This window comes from Cyclopterus lumpus, chromosome 6 (assembly GCF_009769545.1).
Source record: "Cyclopterus lumpus isolate fCycLum1 chromosome 6, fCycLum1.pri, whole genome shotgun sequence".
Lineage (NCBI taxonomy): Eukaryota > Metazoa > Chordata > Actinopteri > Perciformes > Cyclopteridae > Cyclopterus > Cyclopterus lumpus.
In genome coordinates, this window is record NC_046971.1 from 8204341 (window position 1) to 8227349 (window position 23009).

The 23009-nt window shown below is 38.8% G+C and overlaps 4 protein-coding genes across 18 annotated transcripts; 2 read left to right on the forward strand and 2 right to left on the reverse strand.

Annotated features, from left to right (window-relative positions):
* Positions 1 to 101: 101 nt before the first annotated feature.
* tnni4b.2 (troponin I4b, tandem duplicate 2) lies at positions 102 to 4147 on the reverse strand. Of its 14 annotated transcripts, XM_034534987.1 has the most exons (11): positions 3879 to 4147; positions 3475 to 3522; positions 3331 to 3386; positions 3159 to 3233; positions 2327 to 2356; positions 2204 to 2207; positions 2002 to 2052; positions 1578 to 1709; positions 1365 to 1454; positions 717 to 890; positions 102 to 602 (listed from the first exon to the last, which is right to left on the reverse strand). In XM_034534987.1, exons 5-11 carry the CDS (start codon positions 2335 to 2337, stop codon positions 522 to 524), a joined length of 543 nt encoding a protein of 180 aa, XP_034390878.1. In that variant the 5' UTR covers positions 2338 to 2356; positions 3159 to 3233; positions 3331 to 3386; positions 3475 to 3522; positions 3879 to 4147; the 3' UTR covers positions 102 to 521. The 14 variants fall into 14 exon arrangements, with proteins under 14 accessions (XP_034390878.1, XP_034390877.1, XP_034390879.1 ...); XM_034534986.1 differs by lacking the exon at positions 3475 to 3522 and having other exon boundaries at positions 3331 to 3431; XM_034534988.1 differs by lacking the exon at positions 3331 to 3386.
* A 2919-nt stretch (positions 4148 to 7066) lies between these two features.
* Positions 7067 to 10119, reverse strand: LOC117732660 (troponin I, fast skeletal muscle-like). The gene is made up of 9 exons (XM_034535730.1): positions 9850 to 10119; positions 8577 to 8605; positions 8458 to 8461; positions 8282 to 8323; positions 8062 to 8193; positions 7898 to 7987; positions 7641 to 7811; positions 7463 to 7553; positions 7067 to 7363 (listed from the first exon to the last, which is right to left on the reverse strand). Exons 2-8 carry the CDS (start codon positions 8585 to 8587, stop codon positions 7467 to 7469), a joined length of 537 nt encoding a protein of 178 aa, XP_034391621.1. The 5' UTR covers positions 8588 to 8605; positions 9850 to 10119; the 3' UTR covers positions 7067 to 7363; positions 7463 to 7466.
* Positions 8164 to 16726, forward strand: LOC117732659 (interleukin-17 receptor A). Of its 2 annotated transcripts, XM_034535728.1 has the most exons (11): positions 8164 to 12032; positions 12148 to 12169; positions 12428 to 12571; positions 12756 to 12874; positions 12958 to 13078; positions 13379 to 13426; positions 13817 to 13974; positions 14064 to 14174; positions 14263 to 14332; positions 14748 to 14843; positions 14929 to 16726. In XM_034535728.1, the coding sequence occupies exons 1-11, from the start codon at positions 11682 to 11684 to the stop codon at positions 15636 to 15638; spliced, it is 1950 nt and encodes a 649-aa protein (XP_034391619.1). In that variant the 5' UTR covers positions 8164 to 11681; the 3' UTR covers positions 15639 to 16726. The 2 variants fall into 2 exon arrangements, with proteins under 2 accessions (XP_034391619.1, XP_034391620.1); XM_034535729.1 differs by lacking the exons at positions 8164 to 12032; positions 12148 to 12169 and having other exon boundaries at positions 12456 to 12571; positions 12756 to 12815.
* A 719-nt stretch (positions 16727 to 17445) lies between these two features.
* Positions 17446 to 22792, forward strand: zgc:136858 (uncharacterized protein LOC678543 homolog). Its single transcript, XM_034535017.1, has 18 exons — positions 17446 to 17524; positions 17641 to 17755; positions 17841 to 18015; positions 18105 to 18216; positions 18701 to 18807; positions 19273 to 19399; positions 19513 to 19633; positions 19808 to 19893; positions 20024 to 20154; positions 20237 to 20296; positions 20382 to 20445; positions 20541 to 20635; positions 20727 to 20855; positions 21562 to 21676; positions 21763 to 21900; positions 22053 to 22219; positions 22307 to 22389; positions 22580 to 22792. The coding sequence occupies exons 1-18, from the start codon at positions 17446 to 17448 to the stop codon at positions 22773 to 22775; spliced, it is 2100 nt and encodes a 699-aa protein (XP_034390908.1). The 3' UTR covers positions 22776 to 22792.
* Positions 22793 to 23009: the final 217 nt, after the last annotated feature.

Here is a 23009-nt window from a genome sequence, read left to right on the forward strand (position 1 = left end):
GGAAAACAACAGCAGGATTGTTCTATTTGTATTGAAATCGCTGGTTTCATGTTTGTATCGAGTATGAGGATGACACACTTTTCACTGCATGAACCTGAACGAAGAGTGCAATCATGCTGTTTAATTGTTTCGCATTATATCTTGAATGTCTGACAAGCTAGATGGCATTGTATCACAGCAGATAACACGACTGGCAGTTGTTTATTTACGAGAGACAAACAATGTTTCTCCACTAGTGTTATGCTGCCACCACAAGGCTGCAGAAGAGACCTGCAAAACAGTCACCGTTACAAAGCCAGTAATGAAAATTATATGTTGAACCTAATTTAAAGACCACAAACAATGTCTGTTTCTTTTTAATTTTATTTCTGTAAGATTACAACAAGCGAGACCATCCTGTTTTAAAGGTTGTTTTTTTTGGTCCCACCTGAAATTCATAAATTGATACAATAGAGGTAAGACAGTAAGTAATGTTAAGAATTCATCATAAGATGATCTCTTAATCAAAAGTACATGTTTCTTTAGGTGTCAAACAGCTTCTTCCTGCCCTCCATGCCAGACATGGCCTCCACGTTCTTACGCCAGTCGGTAACTTCCTCTTTCTGGTGGAAACGTAACAGATCACAGATTAACAGCCACGATTACACAGATCATTTCAACCAGAAATAGCCACGAGCTGAAGGTTTGTGAGACGCTGAAGCGAAGGCCAGCTTTACCTTTTCCTCTTCCTTCTTGACTGTTTTGAGGTTGGCCTTGAAGTCGATGGACTCCTTGTGTTTGGAGCCCAGCAGAATGCTCAGCATGTCCTCAGCTGAGATCTTCACTCTCTTCAAGGTCGGCTTCTTGAACTTACTCTGGATCTCAATGATCTTCAGGTTCATGTTTTCTATCTGGTCGGGGATTTAATTTATAGAAAAGGATTTCGCTGTGGCCTTTTTACTTTTTTTCAGTCAAGTACACCATATTACCCCCTCACTGCTATTTATTAATTTACATGAACACAATATAGTGGGAAGCTCCCAAGAATCTTAGGTTTGTCCCCACCAGTTCACTTGTTCACATCCATATATATGGATTTATGAACACTGGGATCTTGTAATAAATCCGTAATAAAGAGCTGAAGTACAAATGTTCTGGCATATATTTGGGTCCCTGATTGGTGCATCAGACTTTAACCATATGATTCTGTTATGTCCTCATGCCGCCACTTGGGGGCAGTGTTTGTTCACATTTAGTTGTTTTATGTTATGACCCCTCTTCACAGTAAAGACATTGGATGCAGTAAAGTCCCCCAAAAAAGACGTGTCCACATGCATCACTTATGCATCACATGCATATTACTATTAATATCGTGAGCAGCTCACCTCTTTGTTGTTTTTGGACACCTTGAGGTTGATATCGTACCACTCCTCATCTACAACGTCAATCTTGAGATGCAAATCTTTACAAAGATCCTGTGTAAAAAAAAATGTTTTTTTAAGTATGTTGTAAAAATCTGAATATTTTTGTAAACTATAAATATAATATAATATAATCTATTAGTGAGTGTACTGGAAGATGTGAATAAAGTTAAATACCAGAAGGTCTTGTAAAGACAGACCAGACAGATTTAGAGGAGGAAGTCGTTCTTCCAGACAATCTTCTCTCTCCTTCTTTTTCTGCTCCCTCTCCTCCTGCAGCATCTGAGAAGCGACTGTCAAAAGTCGAATCTGAAGAAAATATCAAAATTATATTTTTTTACAAATACAAATGTATTGGGCTCTCTAGACAGCAAAAGTTCACATGAATACGAGAATGTTCAATACATTTACATGATGAAACTTAACGGTAAGTAATCCTTTAAGAATATTGTTATGATTATATTAACACTGTATGTATCATGTATTTCTCAACACGCATTACAACCATTTTCCGAGGTTTATACAAAGAGCAGACATGAACTTTAACATCTAATTCTTCATAATACATTTAAAAAAACATCACAATTAAAGGAAAACTTACCTTCAACCCCAGCCTCCGAGAGGAGGAGATCTTTGATTTTTGAATTTTTTTCTATAATTCACACATAAAAAACATGTAATACTCTCCATATATAATATATATAAACCGTACATTTGCATATATTATCTTTTAAATTGCATTATTAGATAAATAGATAACTGAAAAATAGCTTATTTCTAGATGTTCTATGATTGATACTCACAGTTCTGTTGGAGCATTAACAAGAGAGAGAAAGACACATATTTACATCATAAAAATCCATACATAGTTTTACAGTATACTTTGAAGCTGTCAATGAAAATAACCCAGAAGCGATTATACTCACTGATCAGCCATGATTGTCTTAAATCCGGCACTAGAATTGGAAAAATAAAAGATAATTAAAAGTCTCTTTTCTGTGAAGTTTGAATGCACTTACTTGCAACCAGAGTGAATTCAGCTTTTAACACCTGTTCAATGGACCTTTTTAACCTCCGTGGTCCAAGTAGTTCACCCACTCTCAGCCTTCATTGGCCCACTAAAGCTGAACAAAGTTATTTATTGTTCACTCATGTGTTGCCCTAGTACAGTTTTAGGGCCAATTGGAATATTTTTGTAATTTTGTTGTGTCGTAATTCACATTTTGCATTCATTGCATTTCATTTTGTTTCCTTTATTGTGGTCAACATTTGTCAAATGTAATAATATAACAAATGTAAATACATATTACAGTTCATACTTTGATTTGCTGTTTCGTATGTATGCATATTTCCAGAATACATCTTTAAAAATGACTGTAACTATAAAAGTACTTTGTGTCGTAAGCAAAGTTTCAAAGTGCCGGTCCAGCGGCCGCGGTAACATAACTCACAAGAGTCTCTGCATAGGTGACAACAAAGATAAATGGCCAGATAATCCACAGGCATGTACACTGACACTGTTCAATTTGCTGTTCATATTAATCACAATGATTTCCAAATAAAACCCCAAAGTGAAGATAAGACACTCCTCTGAATTAGACACTTTATAGATTATAATGTCACTGTTAGTAAGTGTTTTAAATGCTGCTGCGTGCTGAACAACGTATACTTATTCTCAGAGCTAAACTCAACGCCTCAACATGCCCACCGCATCGAGTTTACTGTAATCCACAAAGACCAGAACAAAAGCAACTCTACCTTATTGAAGCCGAACAGCTCCTTGAGCCTCCAAACTGAAGAAAAGTGTATGTGAGTCAGGCAGCAATCGACGTTCTGAGACAGAAAAAATCTATAAGATTTATAGCGGCAGTGCGAGTGTGAACGGCTCACTAAAATAGACTCCTGTCTGTCCCCCAACAGTGACATTTACCGTTGCATGGAGCATCCGCTCAATAACATGCGGCAAAGGAGGTAATAAAACTTCATCTGTGGGCCCAAATATGTGTGTTCCTTCTGTTATCTAGACAACACCTGTTGGGCGGAAGTGACAGTGAGAATTTGAAGTCCCACTGACCCACTGTTTGCACGCCGGGTCGGTGTCACACATTGGACGAGGGCCAGCCTGGTGGAGTTTGGATAAAGTTGTTAAGGAGTTAAACAGAAGGAAGAAATTAACCTAGAGTGGAACTTTTGTTTGTCTCCTTTATTTATAGAACCAACAGCACAGTGCAAGTTCTGGACTACGTCAAGATGTCCATCTATAGGCATCTACTTTGTTTTAACCCCAATATCACATACTGTGTCTCTAGTGTCTACATCAATAAAATAGAGATTAAAACATTGAAAATTAATGAAATTCATCTTTGCTGAGAACTTGAGTTTTGTCTCCTTGCATTAATTCGAATATAATCTTTTTTTCTTTTTACTTTTACCACATAATCACAATAAATAAGAAGCATTTACATGTCCGATGCTCACCTTGCTGTTCCTTATCATCACCACTCTTCTGCATGCGTGTGATCATGACACCCTTTTATAGCCTGATGACACATTATTACAGGACCACCTTGGAGGTAAGAACAAAGCCAAATGTTAGTCAGGTTTAATTTAGTGGAGCAGAGGAACAGAGACAGGTGCTTGTCAGGACTTGATGGTTTGTAAACCGAGCCCACAAGGGTTCAATCTGGCGTTGTTGTAACGGAGTCGATTGGCTCAAAGGGCTGCGACTCATGCCCTCACGTAAGGATCGGTAGGCAGCAAGCAATGAAACAAGAATAGTAGAGCACTATTTTTAGATCCCTTCATGCAGAACTTGCTTTAAAGGAGTAGTCAAGGTACGGGTAAGACGAAGAATGGTAAAAAAAGAGATATTCTGTTAGTCCCTCTGATGGGTCAAGTGCCCATAATGCTGGAGCCTACATTTCCCATAATACTTCCAACAGCATCTTCTTGTTATGCTCCCTTCAAACAAAATGGGCAAAACAGGGTGCTGTCATTCTGACTCAGGAGTGTTGATGCTTGATTTCCTTTAATGCTAGTTAATTCATCGATAGTTAATTAGTCGATTCATTTCAATGAAGTGACTACTTTTGTGTCTTGTGTATTTATTTATTTTGTCTTGCTCTTTAAAAAGTGAAAGAACAGATACAACACCTTCTATAGTTTCTTTTACATTCGCTGAATTCATTGTGTTTGCATTGATGTAGCATTTTATTTTGATTCAACTGCCATGGCTTTGCAGCCATTTAGCCAATTTCTTTAACATCGTTTACACGTTTTTAGTTCATCAGAAATTACCAAAATCTGCGACTCCACAGCTGATGAACAATATGTGAACGTGAACGCAGCATTAGATCCCTGCCTGGTGAACTCCCTCACCTTTTTAAAACTTCGCACCTCCAGTTTGTTACTCTGACTTTCTGTCACCAAACTCAACGCAAGATAACCCTGATGACATCATCATGAGTTCATTTCTCATATTTGACAACCACATATGTCACTGTTTGATAGTAGTTAACTGACTTTTATGTGTAAATCAGTGGAGTTTCCCCCATTGTACAGTATGCTTTGTGTATCATCGCTGTCATGTTTGATTTACCATGTTAAATGTTAAATCATTTAACAACTTTGTTCTCAGCTGCTGCTGTTGACAACCTGGAAATATTACTGCCATCTGCCTGATGTTCAGTGACAGTTTGGTGGATAGTGAAGTAGATATTTAAAAAAGAAAAGTGGGGCAGCGGTTTTCTGTGTTGATCAGCAGTATTTATTATCAGGAGATAAACTGGTACATTCCAGATACAGGAGAACATTCCTAATACATGAGAACATTCCAGATACAGGAGAACATTCCAGATACAGGAGAACATTTTGATACATGAGAACATTCCAGATACAGGCGAACATTCCAGATACAGGAGAAGATTCCAGATACAGGCGAACATTCCAGATACAGGAGAAGATTCCAGATACAGGAGAAGATTCCAGATACAGGAGAACATTCCAGATACAGGAGAACATTCCTGATACATGAGAACATTCCAAATACAGGAGAACATTCCAAATACGGGAGAACATTCCTGCCAATAAATCACCTCTGGCCAAATCCTCCTCAAATTGAACAACATCAATAACCCTCGCACCGTTTCACTTTATATACTTTATATACACTTGGATACACTGTATACACTTTTCTTTTCTTTTTTAAAATTATTTTAATTTCCTTTATTATTTAAATTCTTAAATGTAATATGCTCTGGTATTTTTATTTCATTATATTGTATTGTTTAAATTGTAAACATGCTTGCTGCTGTAAGACATTTTCCCCTGGGGATGAATAAAGTATATCTTATCTTATTTTATCTTTATCTTATCTTAATGCTTTAAATTCTACATGTTACTGGTAAGTTATAATAACATACGGTAATTATAATGCTGCATAATTATCATACAAAAAAACAGTGAACCCATCCATAAAGTAAAAACAGAATTAAATACACATGTACATGTAAATCAAATGAATGTGAAATAATATACACCTCCTTGTTATTTTTGGCGTCAATGTCGTAGCGCTCATCGTCTAGCACGTCAATCTTATGGTGCAGATCTTTGCAGAGAGCCTGCCGTCATAGAGAGGGAGTCATATCATATTAATTGAACATTTAATGAGAACTCGACAATCCTCTGGTAGGTTGCACAGTTGCACGTCTCAAAATTAACAATGTTTACACTCATTAGTGGTTACTTGTAATGTATTTTAACATTTTATATAGTATTGTTTATAATAGTGTGAGTTATTCAAGGTTGCTCTAAATAAGGGGTGGGGGGGGGGGGGGGGGGGGGGGGGGATTGCGGTGAATTATTGTAAGTTGTAGTTTAAGACAGAGGAGACAATACCTTGAGGTCCAGTCTGTGAGATGCACACATCTTTTTCTACAAAAAAGCAGTGTTACAAAAATACATTATATGTGTTTTTTAAGTCTACATTTTCTTACTGTTTATATAGTAATACCGTAACTTACCTGAGGTCTGTGGTGAACATTATGATTATGATGAATAAAAAAGATGAAAGTTAAAATCAACATGATAAAGAATTATATACATTTTACAGATACTGATTTACATAACAAAACCTCAGACATGATTAGCTTTTGTCTGTAAATTAAAATAATTAATAACTATTCAATACTAAAGTCAGACAAATTATATATATATATACTGTATATATATACACACATATATATATATATACATCTTTCTCTCTCTCTATATATATATATATATATATATATATATATATATATATATATATTCTCTCTCTCTGTTTTATATATATATATATATATATATATATATATATATATATATATAAAACAGAGAGAGAGAATTCAGACACAGTATTAGTTGCCGTAGTAACAGTACACACATGCAGTATTCTTCCTGTTTATTCGCTTAATCACAACGAGAACACTTGGAAAATGTAATGTCTCCTATCGCCTTCTGTGAGTGGTTAACTAAAATAGCCTCCTCTGTCCCCCCAAACTACCACTGCTCATCAACACTAGAGAATCAATCTATCCAATAACATGATTAGCTCTGTTATTGGAGAGATCAGAAATAAAACATTCAATTTGGAAATCTGAACAAACCAAAGACACTAAGCAGTGACATGTTTACGGTCCTTTAATCAGCATCACAGGTATTACAGAAATCTGCATGATACAAATAGTGCACTTTAAATGAGAAACTCTAAAGGGTTCTGTATACTTTACAAGTTATATGATGGCATACTGTGGTATCTTTACATACATTAAATCAAGGTACAACTCTTTGTAATACTGTATAATATTAATAGGGCATTTATTTAATCTTTTCCGAGTCCCTGTGGTTGATATCACTCTTTAAAAAAACAGTTTTATTTCATCCTGTAATGGAAACTTCTTCCTTGAATTTAGACAATGATTCTGAAATAAAGACAAACAACGGGATTAAATTTTTTTTTTTTTAAACATTTGAAACTTAAGCTTTACTTTAGGAAATATAATGTATTAGTAACATAGCACCTTCTTATTGTCCTGTATTAAACTTCTTCTTCCTGCCCTCCATGCCAGACATTTCCTCAATGTTCTTACGCCAGTCAACCACGTCTTCCTTCTGCAAAGATAAAAGAGAGACGTGATCTCCTTTTCAATGCACTTCCTTATTTTATGGACCAATGTCGCAGCGTTATTCCAGCTTTACCTTGTCTTCCTCCTTCTTCACTGTCTTAAGGTTGGCCTTGAAATCAGCCTTCATGAGTTTGGAGGTGTCGGCGCTTGCACCCAGCAAGTTGTCTGTGGGCTTCTTTACCCTCTTCAAGTTGGGCCTCTTTGTCCCCTTCAGCCCATTGATCTTCTCAGTCAGTGTCTGGATCTGTGCAACAAGCACACACTTCAACACCCCTACAGTTCAGCAAATATATGAACAGTTCATTTTTGTTTGATTCAGTTTCACTGTACCTCTTTATGATTTTTGTCTACCTTCAGCGCCGTATCATAACGAGCTTCGTCCACAACATCTATCTTATTATTTAGTTCTTTGCAAAGATCCTGTAAATCAGAAGAAACGTGTCAAGACGATGTGGAAGAGTAATCATGAGCGAATCCGCATTGATTTGTATTACCTTGAGCTCCTGGGCTGACAGACCTGCCATCGCCAGTGGAGGGAAGCACTCATTCACAACTCTTTCCTTCTCATGTTTCCTCTCTTCAATTTCAACTAGCAGCAGAGAAGCTGCCTTCTTCAGCAGCTTGGACTGTAAGATAGTAAGGCGTTAATAGGCCTGGGCAGTGGCATCCCATTAAATATTATTCAGATGTGGCGTAAAGGTCGACAAGACCTACCTTCAAAAACAGGCGGCGTGTTGCTGAATATTTTGACTTTTTCTGTCGGAAAGTTAAGAATACTTTTATTAGTATAGATTTCCGAATGTATTTTTTAGCATAAGTGCACTAATCAATCATTCTGAATCAATATTGATCTTTAATTAATGATTGGTAATGAAATAATGTTGACTCACCGGTCTTCATCAACATGTGACAAGAAAAGTAGACAAAAGATTTTAAAAATATGTTATTATTTAATTTTTTTTTTAAATTGTAAACGGCATTGTGGCTCCGTTTAGAGATCAATACTCACCCCTCAGACATGTCTGCAGTTTATGGTTCCTTTGAAACAGAAACAAGGTTTATTAACTCTATTTTTGACACCACTCCACATAGTTTCACAGACTGCACCCATAGATGATCACGATGAGCATTTATCAAAGTCTCAGTCGTGTTTTCTACACTTAATGTGATTGATGAATCCAACCAGTTCACCATTTAATACATTTAATCTGTTTAATTGTCCTCAGGTGCTGTCAGATGCATTGTAGCTTCCCCGCAGGACCAGATAATCCTTCCTATTGTTATAAAGAGCTGACAGGGAGCATGTTCCTCGGCTATATTTAGCCATATTGCCACATTGCCACCATGCTTTGCTGGGTCCCAGCAGCTGCTGTGGCCTTGATGGTGCCAGAGAAAGTGTTGGCAGCCAAGAGACAACCAACATCAGACGTAATGGAGACTGGAAGTAAATATAACAGTTCTCAATCCCAATACTTTAGGATCCACGACACGGCTCATGGTTTTTTTTATTTTACTCTTGTAATTGCATATATCTATTGTCCAAGCATAAACGGCGAAAGTGAAAATGAGCCGTAATCTAATGTAATGAGCCATCTCCTCCACTGTGGTTCACTTTCTTTGACCTTCTCTTTGTGGCGTTAGCTTTAAAACTGCAATACTTCCTGTTTTCAATAAGTTCAACAATAGCATTGCATATAAATGAATAGATGTAGGTGTTAGAGAAGGATGAAAGCATGTCAATGAATCTAATTCAACACAGTAATAGATCCAATTTATATTAGCCAGTCTGACAAGGTGTGAATGTCAAATGTAAATAAACCAAGCCGCCCGCATTTACAAGAAGCCTGCAGCCTTGCCCCTCCACCCAGGATGTTGCCACTTCATACCAGCGAGCCATCATCACTTATCACAACGGCTTTTCGGCTACACCGACGGGTCAAGCATGCCGTTAGCAGTTCAAGCCTCAGGTTACGAGGCTCAAAAGATCTCCAAGAAGCTTGAGCTGTCTTAGAAGAAAGCTAGAAAGCCATGTTCGAATAAAGTTACTTTAAGACCTTGACAAAAGTGGCAACATAGCAGCCACAGTAGATGTGTCAGGAGCATGCTGATATGCAGTCTTCATTACTTCCTAAATTAAAGCCGGACTTTACCCAAACGTGGCTGTAAATGTCTGTAGAGACTTGGATAGCTGGGCTGCTGTCACAGCAGGACAAGACGTTCAGCCCCCTGTAACATCTATAATAAATATGACTGACTTTTATTTTCTTGATATGAAAACTTACCTTGAAGATGAGAATCAGAGAGGGCAGCGACAGGACTGAGTCAGGGAAAGAAAAAGCACTTCATAATTATTAGTGAAAGATTTATGTTTTCAAAGTCTCATGTGAATGGCTCGCTAAAATAGACCCCCCCCTGTCCACCTGACAATTTCTGCATCACAAGGCAACCCTTTTTTTATTTGCCCTCAACCCGTGACATATTTATCTCATGTGATAACGTCGCACAAGGGCACAACTCACACGCTCCGTCACCTAACTGACAGCTGACTTATCCTCTCTGCAGATATCAGGCACGCTGAGCATGTTTTTGTTTTTTTAAATTGTGTGTGTCATGGGGCGTTCTGGCAAAGACTAACATCATATACCAATTACTTTAAAGGGGCCTTTAAAAAGTAAGCTTTAAAAAACATGACGGGCTGAAGTTTATTAAATTGAAATTGAAGCTTTATTCCCTGGTTTCATGTTACGGTTAGAAGTTAACAGCCACATGTGTCATGTGGGGCGGTACTTGTGCACAGTGGTGCTGTGAGCTCAATGCTAAAATCAGTGCGCTAACAAGCTGATGTTGAGCAGCTATTTATGTTTACCATGTTAACTATGTTAGTTTATTGTGTTGGCATGCTAACATTATCCAATTAGCATTGAACACACAACGTGCAGGTAAAGCTGAAAGACTTCTGAAGACAATTTGAATAATGTTATCATGCATGTGTGATATATTAGTTTTTAGGGGGTTTTTTTCGATAAAAAATACTTGCAAATGCAATTTGAGACAAGAAAGTTTGCAAATCTAAAACGCCTACCTCACAGCATTAGGAATGTGTTTTAGATTGGTTGTACGTGAAACAAATACTTAATTTTACTTTAATCAATCATTCATCAGGATCAACACAACACTAATAAACATCAGTATCTGTCCCGTTCAGCCGAAAGGTTAATTCTCATTTGCAGTTTCGATACAATAAATTAAACAAGACATATTTTTTAAAAAGCAGACAAAACAACATCAATTCTATTAACTATTTATATTCAATGTACAATATAAAGCATACATCATTAATAAAAGGCAAACAAGTAAAAACAATAAACATTACAAGCAATTACAATTTCAATAATTTTTTTAATGTTTATACCAGTTAGGGATGCTTCATAGGAGGAGTTTTAAAGGAGAAGTTATCATTGTCAAAACATGTTCCTCTATCTGATCACAACAGCAGTATAGTGTGTCTACCACTTATACATATATACACATCGCAAACAACTGCAGCTGTAGTGAATAAAAGTCATATCTATCATATTTGGATCGAGGTGCCGTCATGGCGACTGAATCAGAATGGCCGTGACGCCACTCTCACACAGAGCAGAGATCAACTGCAACCGCTGCAGTCTATTCTGGTCACACTGGGACAAAGCAACAGGAATTAACACATGGCCGCAGCAACATTTTGGTCCCGGAGAACATAATCCCAATAAACAAACAATGCAGAGCTGAAGGTTTGCTGGTCACACTGGGCCTTCGCGTGATGGTATCTGTATATTTATTTATGTGAGGTCAGGCTAAATGTTAAAATGTGGTTTAAGAGGTGCCCCGGTGGCCTCTACAGTTTAAGACCTTTGTTGAATGTCTCTTTTGCCCCTCATATTCTGTTTATGAGTTTACTGTATAAACAAGAACTTTACCTTTTGTAAATGTGGTGGTCACTGCTACCACCTAGTGACTGTTTTATGGTTTGACATATGGGTTTGCAGTCGGCATCAAACTACCGTCTACTGAGTAGAAACTAAGTTGTATTTCTCACATAATTCTGTATAAAATTGCAGATTGAGAGAGAAACATGTTCAGCTCTTGCAATGTTCCCCGTGCAAATGGAAACGACAAACCACACTGGATAAGAGTGTCCTTCCTGTGTATGCTGATGTCAGCGCCTGATAAACACCTCACACTGGTTGAATCAGATCACACTGAGGCTCCTCCGTGTTCGCTTAAGCAAACCATTGAACCATCTCTCCAAATGGAGTTCATTATTGTGCTTGTTTACTCAATCGTTTTAAAAGCTTTTCCACATGTGTTGTGGCGCTACACCAGATTGATCCATGTCCCTCTTTTCTGTTTTCATTTGACTGCTGGACTCCCAGTGTTGTCTTCTCTGAGGATTCTGGACAAGCGCTCGGACTGCAACCAACAGGTGAGGATTCAATCTACCGGTATTCAAAAATAAATCTTATGAAAAGTAAACTGAGGGGAATTTACTATCCTTGATTCATCAAGCCATTACAACGTGTCTTGTGTTTTTTTCCCAGGGTCTTAACCACTGCAAAATTAGTAAGTATATTAATTGTCAAATCAGTATAATAAAGTTTAAATACTTATAAATAGAGAAGGTTTCAATTAATATGTTGAGGTGCTAATATTTTTTGTTTAAATAAGAATTCTAAATTGTTAAAACACAGATTTGGTTTTATTCATATGCTAGAAGGGTTCGTACAAACCAAATATTTTAATTTGACATTTTAATTTGGCATTTATGTGCCCGCACACTTAACCACTAATATATACTGTTCACCGTTTCCTAAATGTCAGATAACTGCTCAGACCAACGCGTGATCGAACCTAGAGAGCGTGCGCCTGTCGGCCCAGAATGGGATGCTGAGCATGTGGGAGTCTGGATGGACGAGCACGGACCTGTTTCTGTTGTGAATGTGACGTGGAAAATAAAGGGAGATGGTAAGAATTGCTGAAGTCTGCAGTTCTGTCACCAAATAAAGCCCACATTGTAGCTCACAATTTAAAATGCATCACGTACAAGTTGGAAACCAACCAGTCTTTCATCAAATGTGAATAGAAAAACCCTGCATCAAAGATTCAATCATTCATATAAAATATACAGTACATTCTCTTCTATTTACAGGAAGTGCAACAACTGTTCTTGGATCAGAGATACATATTCTGGATGAAAGTACAAATCAAAGTATGTGTGTGCAGTTTTCTTACAACCTCAGCCAACCGCATAATCCAGACTACATGAGGGTAAAAATGCATTTGTTTTGCCTCACTATTGCCATAACAGTGGAAAGCATACCAGCTGTTACAGATTTGTTTTTCTTTATTAGTGGACATTTTCCTTGGATGGAGTCGTGGTCGAGCCTGACCATATATATAGAGTGTCTGTTTTTAATCTGCCAGAACCTGATATTGGAGACTACAAGATAAATAAGACCATTACCATCCCAGGTGAGTTACCTCCAGATCCCTGAAATCTGCATGAATCTAAAGGTTATATTGATTTGTGTTGGTGTGTAATTATATTCTGTGCTTATGAGCAAAAACATCAGGTGTCATTCCCACGATTAAAATAAGCAATTGTTAAACAAAAGAAGATCCTTTTCATTATTACAAAACTATCACTTATCACACTTTGTCACCCCTTGGAAATGGAAACAAAGGGAGTTGTTTGCATCTAAAATGCTTCTTCAAGTGTCCAAACCAGAGTGGAAAATGCTCTAATCATCTAATATTGACTGTCATGGCCAGGATGTGTTGACGGGAGAATCCAAGAGGCCCGAATGTGTCTGGAAAATGGTAATTTTTACACGTTGTACATTAGAGCAGTCACAATATACACAATAACGGACATATTTAAAGGTGCAATATAGGAGATTAGGAGCCTTTTGATTGCCTCTCAACCACTCTCAACATGGCGACCGCTCGCAGCTAACAATGCTAACACGGTAAAAGAAAAAACAACAACGGCGAAACTGCTAACAGTGTTTACCTGAGTTAGAACTTATTTTTTTAATTCAAATATTCTGTAGATATTGGGATATTATCGTGGCCCATTAATTACTTTGACCAAGATTATCGTGTAGTGAAAAAGAGATATCGTGACAGCCCTAGTTTACATCTCACAATGGACCACTGTCAAATATCCAGGACCATTAGTGCTGTGCTCTGCTTGATGTGTTACATCAGGTAGCCTGTGGGATCCGAACGTGACCACTGCTGTGTCTCTTAATAAGGAACTTGGAAAGTTTTCCATTGTTGTGAGTTTTAAGACAGCTCATTATTCAGAGAGATACCAAGTCTCCATCCAGAGTTCTGGTTTCCGTTGTTCAAAGGATGTCTCAAAGGTAATTACACAGTATTTCTCACTTATGTGATCAGTGATGATGGAAAGTAACAATGTCGTGAGTCTAACATCATATTACTGCTTGTTTAGCACATACTGTATCATCTTCATTTCCTTCATCCAAAGGAAAACAGAACTCTGCTGAATGTGTCCTTTGAGTTTGGTTGGTGGCAGCTTCCACAATGTAAAACGCTGCTAATGGTGAGTTATATTTGGATTTAATGTCTCATCCCCGACAGTTGAAAAATACTTAACATTAAAAGTTCACCATACTCTGCTTGATTCTAAGATTCAGCCATTTTTTGTTCGATGCAAAAACAACTGTGGGCGCCCGGAGAAAATAATAGATTTTTGTCAAGGTAAGTATACTTTGTGACATCTATACAGTATGATATATATGTTTGTTTTTTTAATACATTCATAAATACATGGTGCAGAGCATAAATTAGTGGTTCTCTGTCGTTTTGGCTTAAAATACAGCATTGTTCACTTTTGGCCTCTTGTTGAAGGTATCAGAAGTCTTTCAGTTTTGAAACTTCTCAGATTATCTGATTTGAATAAATGTTTGAGACCCAAAGAGGTAAAATAATCCCATAATAATAATAAAAAAGCATATATTTTATTTTTATATTTTTTCCCATCCCTTTAATCATCATGCAAGCCCCTCATATTTATCTTGTGACCCACTGGAAACACTGGCATAATAATATTTGAATTCACATTTTGTCTTCAGCTAATCATATGTATTTGTGTTTTTTTTAATTTTTTTTATAGATTATCCACCACGAACTTTAATTATAAAGGCAATGGTGGGGCTGCTTGTCATTGGTGGTTGTGTTGCCTATTTACTGTGGAGAGCCACTCAGAAAGGTTTGCCTTCCTATTAATGCAAATTATTGAACAGAAAAGCAGCTTGAATGGATCATTAATCAACGGACCTTGGCCTTTCTCTCAGATCCCGTGAACACATCCTCAGCTGCTGCCAAACAGCAACCAGAAGGTTTCAAAGTGCAGGACAGAAAAAGAGTCCTCGTCATCTACTCCCTTGACCACCCTCTATACAAAAGCATCGTCCTCAAGCTTTGTGCCTTTCTGGCGTCCAAATGTGGTACTGAAGTGGTCCTGGATCTGCTGGACTCTAGAAGACTGGGAGTGTTGGGAAGCATCCAGTGGTTGGACTGGCACAGAGAACAAATTGAAAGCTCTTCCGATAAGATACTGATCTTGTGCTCACGAGGAGTACAAGCCAAATGGAGAGCCATGTGTGGTGACAAACAGGTCTTCCTGAGAGAGGACGCCTGCTCACCTGCAGGCGACATGCTCAGTCCAGCCCTCAGTCTCATAGTGCCCCACTTTGTCCGATCTGCGTCATTTGGAAAATACATGGTGGCTTACTTTGACAATGTTTGCTGTGAAGACGATGTTCCTTCACCTTTCCACATTACAGTGCGATACAAGCTGATGGAACAGTTTGAGGAGCTCTTTTTCCGAATCCTGGACATAGAGAAGCACGAGCCCGGCAGAGTAAATCACATCGAGGGGCTTTCAGAGGACGAGTACTATCGCTGTCCCTCAGGCAGAGCCTTGCGGGACGCCATAGAGGCCTTTCATGCATACCAGCTGGATCGTCCACAGTGGTTTGAAAATGAGTTACTGAGAAGCTAACTCAATTTGCAAAATACACCATAAACCTCATAGCATATAGCGTACCCGACTCAACCCAAGTCACCAGTCATGTTGAGACACAAGACAGCGATTTCACTGGAGACAAAACAGGACTTAACGTGGCTGAAGAGTTTTAAATGTGCAGCTCAGTTGACCCTCATATTGTGGAGAACATGCAGCCAGTTTGATATCATTGCGTGTTTTGAGACATCCATGAAGATCTTCTCTGTACTGATCGGTGAAACTATCAAAAGCAGGCCATCGGTTATTCAATTTGATGTGATTCATGTTCAGCAACTTTATAACAACACAAAATCAATTTTGCTAAGAGAAATCACCAGTGGATATAAACAGATATTCAACTCATACTGGAGCAAGTAATGGGGCAATGGACTAATTGAATGTGTAGATTCTCTCCAATCAGCTATCAGAAGTGGACGTTTTGTACATCTTCATCGTTTCATTAATGCTTTATTTTCTTTATTTTACCGTGCATCTACTCGTTCTAGCTCTCCAGTATTTTTGCTTATCTCTTACTTTCTCTCAGGAGTCAAATCCTGAGTAGTTTAGACCACAATGATCTGTGGTTGATGCCTTTGGGCTGTGTAAACAGAGTTTAGGTCAAAGTTCAGCTTCCTGAGCAAAGTTTCCTACATTTTAGTTGCAGTGGAGAAGGTAGGCAAAATATCCTGTTTTTTATAATAATTAAACTTTGATTAAATAGTCAGTATTCACACCACAGATAAATAAATGGTCTCCCTCCTATTGCATATAGCATGTGAGCAGAAATGAGTGAATGTTGACAACACCTTTAGATTGAAGAAGCCTTGCAGATGTTTTCATTGTAATTCAAAGTGTGTGTTGAGTCTCTGATCCTCTCCGTGTTATTGATGAGATAGTAGATTAAAAACACCGTTAAATATTGCAATTGTGGCACAAAATCATTGGTAGCATATTAACTCAAAATGTTCTGTTTAGTTTTTTGTGACAATGTCATACATTTCAGACAACAGTATTTAAGAAGAAGAAGAAAGAATAGAACAATACTGTTGACCCCATGCAATGGAATTTGGTTGTCAATCTCTGAGAGTAGCCCCAAAAAGGAGTGTGGGGGGGCCACAGGGGGAGGGTTGGGGGTTGGTAGGAATTTGTCCCAACTAACTGGAGCAAAGAACATCTTCACAATGGCTGAATTGGACTTGTGCCTTGCAGTGACAGAGAACACATTGCAGAGTGTGATGCAACTGGCAGCCTTTTTATTGTCCCTTCAAGTAGCTGAGTTTGTTCATTGGTTTGGTTTTGACCAGCACTAATCTGTACAGCCCTTTCTTTAAGTTAGGTCTACATGGGATTTAAGTTTGACCCACTGTATATACACTGCCGGTCAAAAGTTTGGAGTCACTTGGTATGTTGATGTTTTTTCTTTCCTTCAATGATGACAAAAAGAGTATAATTCAGACACTAAATGTATTATTTACATGTGTAATAGTGTTGGCCCCAAAAGAAGTCACAGAAACAGGAACTTATTCCTTTTGACCAATGAGTGGTGATTCCTTCTTTTCTTATTCAACTGTTCCTCAGAGGGATCTTTTTCTCTTTTTTTTCAATTGTCAGTCCGGTCGAACCGTTATAGAGCATTTTGTTCTCCATGTACAAAACACAATAATAAGTATTTAACCATAATCAACCAATTAATCAAGTAAATGTTAATTTCTCTTGATGTCGAGACAAACAAAGTCTAAAAACAAACAAAGTCTAAAAACTGAAATAAAAATGTTTCCAGGGTTTCCCTTAAAATCTGAACAGAATGAGGATGCTGCAGAGAGCCTCTGCTCTCATCCTGAAAAGAGGAATCGCAACGTTTCATAGCAGATTGTGCAAAAGTGGTAAAAGCATCCTCTCATTATATCTCCAGCAGTTAAAAAGTATATCGTACACAATGTATAACAGATTGATAGTGGTAATGATGATTTCTGAATGTGAACGGCACCTCTTCTCTCAGGCAGCCTCTTCAGAGTTCATCCATCTGTATCGAAGGCGCTGGCAGAAAACAAACCGGTGGTTGCACTCGAGAGCACTATCATCACACATGGCATGCCCTATCCACACAACCTGAGGTACAGTCAGTCGACTTTAACACCCGCAGCTAAAAGTTGCTTTAATCACTGATTATGAATGCCATTAATTAATGTTGTAATGCAGCACGGCCATGCAGGTGGAGGCCATTGTAAGGGCTGAAGGAGCCACTCCAGCCACGGTCGGCGTGATCGAGGGTGAAGTGCATGTCGGTCTGTCGTCAGAGGAGCTTGAACACCTCGCCCTCTGCAAGAGCTCCCTGAAAGTGTCCCATCGGGATCTGCCCTACGCCGTGAGCAAAGTGAGACCCACTCCTCTCAAGATTATCTAAGAAACTAGCAGAGTCTGTCGCTCAGGGTCGAGTTTTTGTTTGCTGTCCTGTCTCCTCAGGGTCTCTCTGGGGGAATGACGGTGTCAGCCACGATGATCGCAGCACATCGAGCCGGCATCCCTGTGTTTGTGACAGGAGGCATCGGAGGAGTTCACAGAGACGGAGAGAACAGTGAGCCCACTTATTCATACTTTACGCATACAGACACTAACTAGTTTCAAACCAGGACAACAAACTCCTTTCACATGGAGAGGGAACACTCCTGCAAGTTGATAACAAAGACCATGAAAAGAGATGAGGGTGCACTTCAATTCAATTCAATTCATTTTATTTTGTATAGCTCAATATCACAAATTACAAATTTGCCTCAGAGGACTTTACAATCTGTACACATACGACATCCCTGTCCCAGGACCTCACATTGGATCAGGAAAAACTCCCCAAAAATAACCTTTCACAGGGAAAAAAGGGAACCAGATATGATATCAAGGTGACGGGATTGTTCACCCTGAGGAACTCCTCCATGTGTGAGGACACCAATAGTGTCAGGGCAGTCAGTTTGTCTTCTTGGTTTGTGAATACGTTAGAATCATGTCAACTATCTTGTGTGAAGACTTACCATCAGTCACGACTGAGTAAATGATTCTTCCTCCAGGTCTGGACATTAGTGCTGATTTGACGGAGCTCGGCAGGACTCCCATTGCAGTCATCTCGGCTGGTGTCAAGTCTATTCTGGACATCGGGCGCACCCTGGAGTTCCTTGTAAGAATATTGACATGTTCTCACTGTACAATAATACTGATACTGTGTTTTCACATTTGAATTTGTACTTTAATCAGCCCAAATATGTTTTTGCAATATTTTACTAAATTATTAAATGATTGGCTTGGAGTGACTTCTGTTTGAATTTCAAAACCCTGGGTTATTTTTTATTTTTGCTTTGCAGAAAGTCCTTTCATTTTGTGGTTATTTGTGTGTTTGTGTGTGTGTGTGTGTGTGTGTGTGTGTGTGTGTGTGTGTGTGTGTGTGTGTGTGTGTGTGTGTGTGTGTGTGTGTGTGTGTATGAGACCGATTATCGATCGCCTTCAATAGAAATTTAATAAAAAGAATTAACTGTCAATATGATCAAAAAACGGAAAGAGAGAAGAAAATGGATAACTAAGTTTCGTCGGTACAAAATTATTGAAATAATTCAATAAAGCTGACAGTTATTGTATGTTTTTTTAGGAGACGCAGGGTGTCTGTGTGGCCACTTATGGAGCATCAAAGAATTTCCCAGCCTTCTTCTCGCCACAAAGTGGATTCACTTCTCCATGCCAGGTCTGCAGCCCTGAGGAGGCTGCACAGCTCATTGGTATGTCCACATGTTATATCCTTGACTCTTAACACACCAAGGTCAAGCTTGACACTTGTTTTTTTATTTATACCTGATATGAATGCGGATCTGTTTTCGTTCTCGTCGTTCAGCGAGTTCTCTGTCTCTGGGTCTCCAAAGTGGCGTCCTGTTAGCGGTGCCCATCCCAGAGGAGCATGCAGCAGCCGGCCAGCTGATAGAGGAAGCCATACAGGCTGCACTAGCAGAGGCAAGGTACAGAAAGTCTGCACTATGTTGTCATTTTGTTTTTTCAATACCTGAGATACTAGCTCTAAAACATCAGAGGACAACATTAGTCCAGATCTCTTTACGGTCATGGCAAAGTTAATCAAATGGGCTGTTTATCTCAGCTGGAAACATTTTAATTTTACTCTTTGATGTACTCAGGGCTAAAGGTATAACAGGAAGAGATGTGACACCATTCATTCTTAAAATGGTCAATGAGCTGACTGAGGGAAAGTCCCTTCAGGCCAGTATCCTTCAGAAAATCTGAATCATCATCAAGCAGAGATCATATCAGATTCTTCGGCGCAAAAAGGTTGTTGACAATGTTACAGTGCAGTATATCACAACTAAAATGCCCTTAACCGGTTATGCTCTTAGATATTGCTCTCATTCATAACAATGCTAAAGTCGGCAGTCAAATAGCCTGCGCGCTGTCAAAACAAATGACTGAGAGAAAGTCCAGAGGCAACACTCATCATCATGGAAAACACTCATCGGACTCAGATATTGTGAGTAAAAACAAATACAATAGACTTGTTTCGTCAAATATGATGGCCACAATACAGTACACACAATGCTGTTGTTTTACAGGTTGTCATAGGGGGAATAAACGTTGATTTTATTGCAAAAGGAAAGACGGAAACACTTCACGTGAGTTTGATTCATCCACACTACTGCAGATCATGTGACGGCATATTATCGTATGGCTACTTCTGAGAAAACTTGTCTCTTTCAGTTTGGACAGACCAACCCAGGAAGTGTCTGTCAGTCATTTGGTGGTGTAGGACGGAACATCGCTGGTGTGTTTTCATCTGATAAAGTAGATGTACTTTGTTTGCAACAGAAGTTAAAATCAGATTATCTCACACTCACGTGTTTGGTGCTTTCCTTCCAGACTCTCTGAGTCGTTTAGGTCGGAGTGCCCTGCTCATCTCAGCCACTGGAGCTGATTCACACAGCGAAACAGTGTTAAACTATTGTAAACATATGGTTTGTGTTCATTACTAAGCATGAGTATACTCCTTTTTAGAATGAGATATGTAAATGTTAAGTTCTTGACTTATTTTCTCATTTCTCTAAGAACACGAGTGGTGTGCTCAGGTTAGAAGAGCAAAACACAGCGACTTACTGCGCTGTTATCACGGAGAGTGGAGAACTGAGTCTTGGATTGGGAGACATGGACGTTCATCAGCAGATCACTGAGCAGTATGTAAGTGATGAAGTTACTCGTCTTTTAGCAAGGCTAGCCCAGGATTCAATACGATATTCAAACTACTACTCAAACCCAAAACTTGATTCTGGTTGCCATTTATTCTGCTATAGCCATTAAATGTACACTACAAGTAGCAATGGACAGGAAACAACATGTGCATCTACTGGACAAAATGCAAAAGATATTAATTTGTGCATTTAGAAATCACAAATAATTTGTGTTGCTTCTCTTATGTCACATAATGATGTATAGCTTTATAGATCACCCCCAGTGATCACGCTCCAGGCTCAAGACAAAGGGGATCATGCTTTTATTGTTTCAGATCCAGCACTGTCTAACAAAATAAAAAAAGATTTAAAGTAAAAATACCAAATATTTTCCATTTCTACCTTCTTAAATGTGTGTATTTGCTGTTTTTCTTGCACTTTCAGAGATAGTAAACTGAATATATTTGGGCATATTTTAAGATGTCAATTTGGACATTGGGAAAGCAGGGTGGCCATTTTTCTAGTGTTTTATGAGATTTTATAGGCCTGATATGACAAATCAAGAATTTATTGATTTTTCAATAATGGGAATAATCTTTTTTTTTTATTATTTAATATATTTGATCATTACCTGACATTCTTGTTGCACCTCTTGTTTAGAAATAAAGTTGACTTGATATTCCTTTATTATTATCTCTTCAAATATATTTGTGTAGGTGTCACAGTTTGAGAATCAGCTTTCATCAGCCACTCTTGTGTGTCTCGATGGAAACATTCCCGTTTCCACCATCGACTATGTTTGCTCCATTGCCAGAAAACACAACATCAATGGTAAGCATATGGAGATCTGGTGACTATGAATGATTGCGATCGGAAGCTTTCATTGATTTTAATACAACATAATCAATGTCTCACAGTTTGGTATGAGCCAACGGATTCAGAAAAGGCTTCTAAGCCTTTCCTCTCAGACGCCTGGAAGTCTCTGTCCTATTCATCTCCAAACCTGGCAGAGTTGCGCACCATGAACAAAACACTGGGTCTCCCAACACCTGAAGGTACACTTCATTCCTCAATGTGCATTTTGTGGTTTAACTTATTTTTGCACTCCCTCATCTGAAACACATATTCCCACATACAGTTGTTGCAGTTAGAGTAGCAAATAGTGTGTTAGTGATTGAGGATGCGGTTCTGTGTTGTTGGGTGGCAGTGCTTCCGAGCTCTCTCGAGGAGGTGCTGAGTGTTGCTGTGGCTCTCTCACGCCCCCTGCTGGAGCATGTGCATTGTCTGGTGGTGACTCTGGGGGCCAGTGGAGTGCTGGTGTGCGGAGAGCATGATGCAGGCTCTGTCAACCTGCAGCCAAGAAAACAGAAGAGGGTGAGGACAATGTGCAGCTAACATTGGTAATGGTGATGATTACTATTACAGTGAAAGTGAATATGTTTATTGCACATGTGTTTGCAGAGGAGGCGGCTGTGTGCTGTCCACTACCCAGCACTGACTGTGACGGCAGAAGAGACAAAGAATGTGTCTGGAGCAGGAGACAGGTGCTAAAAACTTGACCTCCTTTCTCTCCCTTATTCTTATTTTAATTACAAACTTTCTCTGCTTCAGTTTAATCCACTTGTTAATTCTCATTAGCTCTTCCTGTTCCTGTCACACTTTCTCTCACTCACAAAATCCCTTTGACTCAACAATCTTCAAACAAAATGTCACTCATCCCCGCTCTGTCTGCAGTCTCGCAGGTGCTTTGATGGCCGGGATTCTCCAGCGGCGAGACACTGACAGCTGTGTGCGGATGGGCCTCCTGGCTGCACGGTTGTCCCTGGCGTCATCCCACCCCATCGCCCCTACGCTCACCCCAGACTCTGTGGATCCCAACACAATCCAGACTCAGTGCTGGCCCAAACCCAGCTTCATGTGGATAAATTAAAAATATTTTCAAATATGTTTTTGGAAGAAATTGGAAATTGGGTCTTTTTACGCATTGGTTTGTTGATTTTATCATTTTAGCCATAACATTTGAGAAACCACCATGTAAAATAGTGACTCAGTGAGTGTGTAAATGAATGTTAGAAGTTGACAGGGTTTTACTGAAATTATTATGTCCAAATTTAAATCAAAATCCTTTTTTAATACTCCATTACAGATTTTTTTTTAATAGTAC